The sequence below is a fragment of the Gymnodraco acuticeps genome, unplaced genomic scaffold (assembly GCF_902827175.1).
Source record: "Gymnodraco acuticeps unplaced genomic scaffold, fGymAcu1.1, whole genome shotgun sequence".
Classification (NCBI taxonomy): domain Eukaryota; kingdom Metazoa; phylum Chordata; class Actinopteri; order Perciformes; family Bathydraconidae; genus Gymnodraco; species Gymnodraco acuticeps.
Genome location: NW_022990042.1, coordinates 1,252,110 through 1,259,176, shown reverse-complemented (window position 1 = coordinate 1,259,176; position 7,067 = coordinate 1,252,110). Strand labels below are relative to the sequence as shown.

General features: G+C 43.0%; 1 protein-coding gene across 1 annotated transcript in view; it reads left to right on the top strand.

Moving 5' to 3' along the window:
• The window catches only part of ccdc18 (coiled-coil domain containing 18), a gene marked incomplete in the record, with an annotated part of 27,259 nt that extends 20,464 nt beyond the window's left edge, over positions 1 to 6,795 (top strand). The window contains 5 exon segments of the mRNA XM_034215401.1: positions 5 to 112; positions 845 to 970; positions 2,788 to 3,189; positions 4,506 to 5,207; positions 6,524 to 6,795. Of these exon segments, the coding sequence (XP_034071292.1) occupies positions 5 to 112; positions 845 to 970; positions 2,788 to 3,189; positions 4,506 to 5,207; positions 6,524 to 6,544 (1,359 nt within the window).
• Between the last annotated feature and the right edge of the window lie 272 nt (positions 6,796 to 7,067).

The following is a 7,067-nucleotide window of genomic DNA, read 5'->3' as shown; positions in this document are numbered from 1 at the left end:
GTGTTGTCAGCAACAGCTTCACACTATACAGCAACAACTTGAGGAAGCTGAACGTCGATGTGAGGATTCAACCAGAGAGCTGCATGCCACCAAGCTGCATCAAAAAGAGAAGGTGAAGCAAAAGCACCATTTATTATTATTTATAATTTGGTGTTAAGGGGAGACACTACATTTAAATGAGTTAGAACATGTTCACCACTATATATCATAAGATAACTTGCATCATAGAGGACAAGTTATGCTAATTGTTAGGTTTAATTGTATATTTAAATACACAAATGATAAATGTCTAATGCTTGCTTTTTTGCAAATAAGAAAAATCTGCATAGGCAAATAATCACATTTGAAAAAGATATGCACCTAAATGTACATTTTTGCACGTTTTCTCTGCACTAGTCTGAAAAACAACATTTTATGGAAGCAAAACAGTGCAGGGCAAATGTATTTTCTTTCCTGTTGAGGTGGACATTTTTGTTACTACTACTGCCAGTCATTTCTGTCTGTGTGTGGTGTGTGTGTGGTGTGTGTGTGTGTGTGTGTGTGTGTGTGTGTGTGTGTGTGTGTGTGTGTGTGTGTGTGTGTGTGTGTGTGTGTGTGTGTGTGTGGTGTGTGTGTATGTGGTGTGTGTGTGTGTGTGTGTGTGTGTGCTGTGTGTGTGTGTGTGTGTGTGTGTGTGTGTGTGTGGTGTGTGTGTGTGTGTGTGGATGATGTTGTGTGTGTGTGTGTGTGTGTGTGTGTGGGTGTTGTGTGTGTGTGTGTGTGTGAGTGTGTGTGTGATGTGGTGTGTGTGTGTGTTGTGTGTGTGTGTGTGTGTGTGTGTGTGTGTGTGTGTGTGTGTGTGTAGGAGGTTCGGCTGTGCGAGCTGGAGGAGGAGCTGGCTCTGAAGCTGCAGTTGGAGGCCGGGCTGCAGAGCATGGTCACGTCTTTAGAGCAGGAGCTGGAGCAGGAGAGGGAGCAGCACAGCAAGGAGGTACATCAGGGAGTGGGGCTTCATACATGCTGTCCTCGGCCTCCACATAATGCATCAAAGGCCCTATTCTTTTTTTGAGGTTTTTCCCTTTCCTGTAGTGTGTTCTGTAGGTTGTAGTGCATGTAAATGGTCTGCAAAGGCTAAAACCCCTGAGTTTCTCTCCCCCACACTCCCCCCTGCCTGAAACGCCTCCATTGGACTCCTTTTTTTAATTCTATAACATTGTGACATCACTATGTAACACTCGCACTTCTATTGAATAGCGCTCCAACACAACGTACATGATATCTAAGAGGCGGGACATCTCTAAGCGGTTGACCAATCACAACAGAGAGCCGGCCAGCTAACCAATCAGAGCAGACTGGGCTCTGGTTTCAGACAGAGGGTGTAAAGAGGTGCTGCAGCACAGGCAGTATGAGAGACATAAAGAGCTTTTTGAACATTAAAGCATGGAGACATGTGAGAGTAGAGACACTTGATACAAATAAGAACCTGATGTTTGTATATCAGCTTCAAGAACATGTAAAGCTTTAAGTTGTTCTTGCTCTTGACTTAATGATTTTTGTGATAAGCTTCACTCTCACATCATTACGTTAGAAGAATGTGACGCCACTGGAAAACCCCCAGTATGTCAGTCTGCTCTCCATTTCTCTCCCCATCTACGTGCTTAGGGTTTGTGTTGTTCCCTTTTCATCTGTTTTCTTTCCTCTTTTTGTCCTTATAAACGTCAACTACACCATTGTTCTACCTCCTATAGCCTCATCTCTCCGACAGCTGATAATAACATATGAATTACTGCTGTTAGTTAAGATAGTGCTGTTTTGACTTCCTTGTACTGCTGTAACCTTTGGGGTTACCTGATAACTTAGAAAGGAAGTGGACCCATAAAGTGTATGAAAAGGGAAAAGGTCTCTGGATCTGAAGAAATGAAGCCAATGTGAAAGTGCCATAGTGGTTGTACAAGTGCCCTTAAATCCATGCACACGGAGTGCTCAAACACTAGAATGCTGCAATGTGTTAGAAATATTGACACTTTTGGAACAAAAACATCCCTATCATGAATCTAAATCCATTCCAACAATGACCTATATTGAGAGCAATTCACTTTTCATTTAGATTCAGAGCTTGAATGTGATGTATTTTCTTTCTTTTTTTTTTTTACATATTCCAAACAACCAAAGAAGATGAGTATACCCTGCTGTTTATTCTGGCCAAGTTATGTTTATATGTACTGTACAATAAGATGTTAATGTAAAAAAAAAATGTAGGTCGTGTCCATATATGGTACGATAAATCGTAAATGTAAAAATGAATGGTCATGTTTATACAAACGATTAAACGAAAGCCTAAAAATTACACCCGTTTTGGGATTTATTTAAAATGTGCGTTATTTTTGTAAGATACGTTTTTCTAATCAAGAATTATCAAGGTCATGTCCATATATCATACAATAAGTGAACAACATCCAGGTCAGGTTGATATATTGTAGGATAAATAAATAAAAATGTTTGAGGTCGTGCTCATATACCGTACAATAAGTTGGTATTGTACAAATAAGGGAGTGACGTTTATACATCGTATTAATATACAATATTTTTAACACATTGCAGCATGTTCATATAAGTCAATAACGAAAAGAATGATTGAAGTCATGTTCATATTTTTGTTGTGTTTGTGACAGGCCCTCATCTTGCTCCGAAAAAAAACCAAGATCATGACAGGAACTATACCAAACTAGAGGCTTTCAGAGTCTTTAATGTGAGAGCACATCAAGCGACTAGTCCCAACTTGTCTCATCTTGTTCTTCCTTCTCCCAGCTGGAGTCCCTGCAGCAGACCCGAGGTCAGCTCCTCAAAGTCTCCTCTCAGATCTCCTCCACCATGCTCTCATCTCAGGAGCAGCTCGCCACTAAACTCCAGCAGATCCAGAACCAACTGGACCAGACCAAAGAGGAGCTGGATCGCGCCCGGAGCCAAGCCGGTCTCCTCCAAACTCAGAGAGACCAGGCTGAGATGCAGCTCTGTCAGAGTGGAGCTCAGCTGGAGCAGAGCAGGGTCCTGTACCAGCAGACCCGGGCCCAGAACCTTCAGCTCCACACCCAGCTGGAGCTGCTCAGCACCCAGCTACAGCACTCCAGAGTCCAGGCTGCCCAGCTTCAGGCTCAGCTGCAGGCCTCCAGGAGGACCATGGAGACCTCCGACGAGTCCCTGCTCATCAAGGTACAGTGCTCTAGTGAGAGTGATGGAAGCTGCATTATGGAAGGGTATACAGCAGTGTTTCTGTTAGCCAATATGTACCTGATTTTGACCAGAAAACATCTGTTAAAGTCCGACAAATTAAGAATCTGATCATAATGTCTGATGATGAAAATAATTCCCCGAAATAGGCTAAAGAAACAAGTTAGCCCCAGACTTCTAGAAATACATATTTTTGGTCACCGGAACTAACAAAATTGAATATTAGAATTGGTGATTCAAATAAGATGATGTATTCTGTATCTCCCGCAAACAATGATGGTCCTTGAATTTGAAAGAAATGGGCCTGGGTCTTTGAATTTTAGGCTTAAGAATGTTCAGGAAAACGAAACAAATTGAATTGTCTGTACATTTGTTTTCAGTTAAAAAAAAATATATATATATTATTCCAGTGGATCCTTGAAATCATTAAAAGCTTGTGATCTTAAGGAGGTGGGGTCAAGGCCTTGAACGTTTTTGAAAATGGATACTAATTCTAACTCTTTGGCAATAAAGTAAGTTTACTTAAAATGTGTTAATGTACTGTCATCGTATCAAACGCTACATCACACGATGTCATGTGACAGGAATGAACTGTGTTCAGTGTTCAAATCATGCTGTCCTTGAATTTCAGGGAATTGAGCCTGAATATTCCTTTAAAAAGTCCTTAAATTTGATGTTAAAGACGATGTGTTGTTTTCTACCTGCAGAAGTCTGAAAGTTGCATTTTGGAACTGTCTCAATTATATTCAGAAAAAAACATGGTTCCCACATAACTCGAGAATTTCTTTTCATGCGGCCACCTGCAAAGAAAACACGTGACAGGAATTAACATTCTTTCGTGTCTCCATCTTTGAATTACAGTGAGTTGGGCCTGAAAAGTATTTGAAATATTTGATGTTTAAGAAAAACCCTGAACAAACCGGTTCTGGTCTACCTGCAGGAGTCTGAGAGTAGCATTAGCAATACATTGAACGCATTATGACACAGTGCAACAGAAGCACATTATAAAACAACATTAAAAGATTATAAAAACTCTAAGAAAATAATAATAACAAGCTAAATTCTTTAATTATTTTGTACGCCTTCTGCAAGTATCTCCCACATTTGTGTAATTTTCTCATGCGCCACCTGTTGCGACAAAGGGACGTCATTAACTTTGCTCCATGTCTCAAACTATACTGTTTGCTCCTTCACTTTGAGAAAATAGGGCCTGGAAAAACCTTCATAAAACCTTGAATGTGATGTTTAAGAAGCTGTGGAGACCCTCAAATAATCCTTGTGTTCTGGTCTGGCTGCAGGAGTCTGAGGTGACCCGTCTCCAGGCCAGGATCTCCAGCCTGGAGCGAGCTGCTGAGCGGCAGAACCACCTGTACACCCCCTCCCTCGCCGCTCTGAGCACAGTCACACACTCCTCAGAGAACTCCTCCCCCCATAAGACTCCAGCAACCCTCCCCTCTCCTGAGCATGCTCACTTGCCTCGCCCTCGCTTAACACCCCCGCCTCACACCTACCTTCCTCCAGCCTCCGCCCCTCGTCTCTCCATCCAATCATGCGACTGGCTGAGCAACAGCGTGGACTCCTCCCTGGATCTCCCCCTGAGCCTGAAGGAAACCCTGAAGGAGGCTCTGAGCAAGCATCCATGGGAGTCCCCCCCCTCCGGCTCCTCTTTCCCTAACACGGTGGACCACAGCTGGCAGGGTCTCAGCGCCGTGGAGACCACAGTGACCTCTGACCTCTCCTTCAACCCTCTTACTTACAGGGTGGAAACGCAAGAACATGGAAGAGACACAGAAGCTCCCTCCATGCAGCTGGGAGACGACGAGGAGCAGATCAGTGAGTCCAGGAGGGAGTCTGTAAACACCCTGGTGGGGGAGGAGGTGGAGGGGGACATGAGTTCACTGACAGGGATGCTGAGGTTTGTTAACAAGACGTTAGCCATGCAGGAGGACGCGTCTTTATGGAGCTCCACAGGGCCGTCACAGAGCAGCCTCACACTGCAGGTAACAACTCCTCCTGTCTGAGATATACAGAGGATGACTTTCAACACATTATCCAGCTGATTACACTTCAGTGTTAACTTCCTGTCTGTCTTCTTCTGTTGTTCCCTATTGAGTTGACTTCCTGTCTGTCTTCTTCTGCTGTTCCCGTTAGTGTTTACTTCCTGTCTGTCTTCTTCTGCTGTTCCCGTTAGTGTTTACTTCCTGTCTGTCTTCTTCTGCTGTTCCCGTTAGTGTTTACTTCTTGTCTGTCTTCTTCTGCTGTTCCCGTTAGTGTTTACTTCCTGTCTGTCTTCTTCTGTCGTTCCCTTTAGTGTTTACTTTCTGGGTGTTTCTCAATCGCGAGGATGCTGGCTTGGTAGTCGCGTACTTCCAAGTCACTTCCTTCAGAAACGAAGCAAGTATACTTCCAAGCCACGGCTACGGAAAACGAAGAAGAATGGAACAGGCTAACAAGTGTGCCACTCTCTCTAACGGTTTCAACATAAACTGTACCGAAAATAAATACCTCACGATGTCTATCTAATTATGAACTTGCTTTACTTTCACGGAACACATTTTTGGTGATAACAAATGTAACAAAGTAACATATTTACCAACACATGTTCTACGCCACTACATACTTACATTTAAATGTGTGCTGCGTCGGTTCAGCCATTCTCCGCAAGGGTTTTTGAAATGAGTCCGTGCGCAAAGCATTGTGGGGATTTTAAGGACGCGAAGTCTACCCATGTGCAGCCTCGAAATTTCCCCCAAACCAAGGACGCGGCCTCGGTGGAATTCCAAGTATGCTGGAGATTGGAACAGTCCTTCGGCGGCACTCGATGACGTAGCATCCTTGAAATATTGGCTTGGAAGCCAGAATCCTCGAGATTGAGAAACGGCCCCAGTCTGTCTGTCTTCTTCTGCTGTTCTGCTAGTGTTTACTTTCTGTCTGTCTGTCTGTCTTCTTCTGTCATCCCCTTCAGTGTTTACTTCGTGTCTGTCTTTCTCTGCTGTTCCCTTTGAACCTCTTTCTGTCTCTTGTTCACCTTTTCTTTTCTTGACTGGTTAAACGATTAGTTTATCGATATGATTTGCAAATATTTTGGTAATTATTTGTTTAATCATTTTAAGCAAAAATACAAAACAACTTTTTATTTCAACTCTACAATGTGAAGATTTCCTGTATTATTTATTTTAATGGAATACTTAGCCTTTGACAAATACCTGATCTTCAGGAAATTATAATATCCTATTATTCAGTTCTGTGGTAGTGGAGCAGTGCTGCAACACAAGCAGGCTGAAGCATGATAACATTTTTTCTTTTCCATTTTTAGAGGGGAGTCGAGGAGACATGAAGCTTTGTTGCCAAGGAGACGTCAGAGAGAAAGGCTGTTTACACTGGTGTCAGCGTACATGTAATAAACATCTAATTGAATCTGTCCTGTTGGCGTTAAATCTGTCAATGAGTTACGATGACCACTATTTAGTCTGTAAATGATCTACTGTGATGTTTCATACAGTATAAATGTAGCATTTCATTTTGTATCTCTTCCGAACTGATATTTATATATTGTGTGAATGTGAATAAAGAGTATTTTTATCTGTCTATCACAGTGATTCTGAGTTACTCTCCGGAGATATGTTAAGCCTGCTTTCACCAACATCTGTTTGGATGTTGCCATGCTGTCAGGGAAGGGGGGGGGGGGGGTAGTGTTACCAGAACTACTGGCAGCTTCCTGTCCTGTCATTGCGTTGGTGTGAATGAGGTAAGAGTGTGTGCAGTTCAGCTGGCAGAGGTGTTCACAGACATCTTCAACAGGTCCCTGCTGCAGTCTGTAGTCCCTGTGGGGGAAACTTCTGTAGCAATGGAGAGTCCGG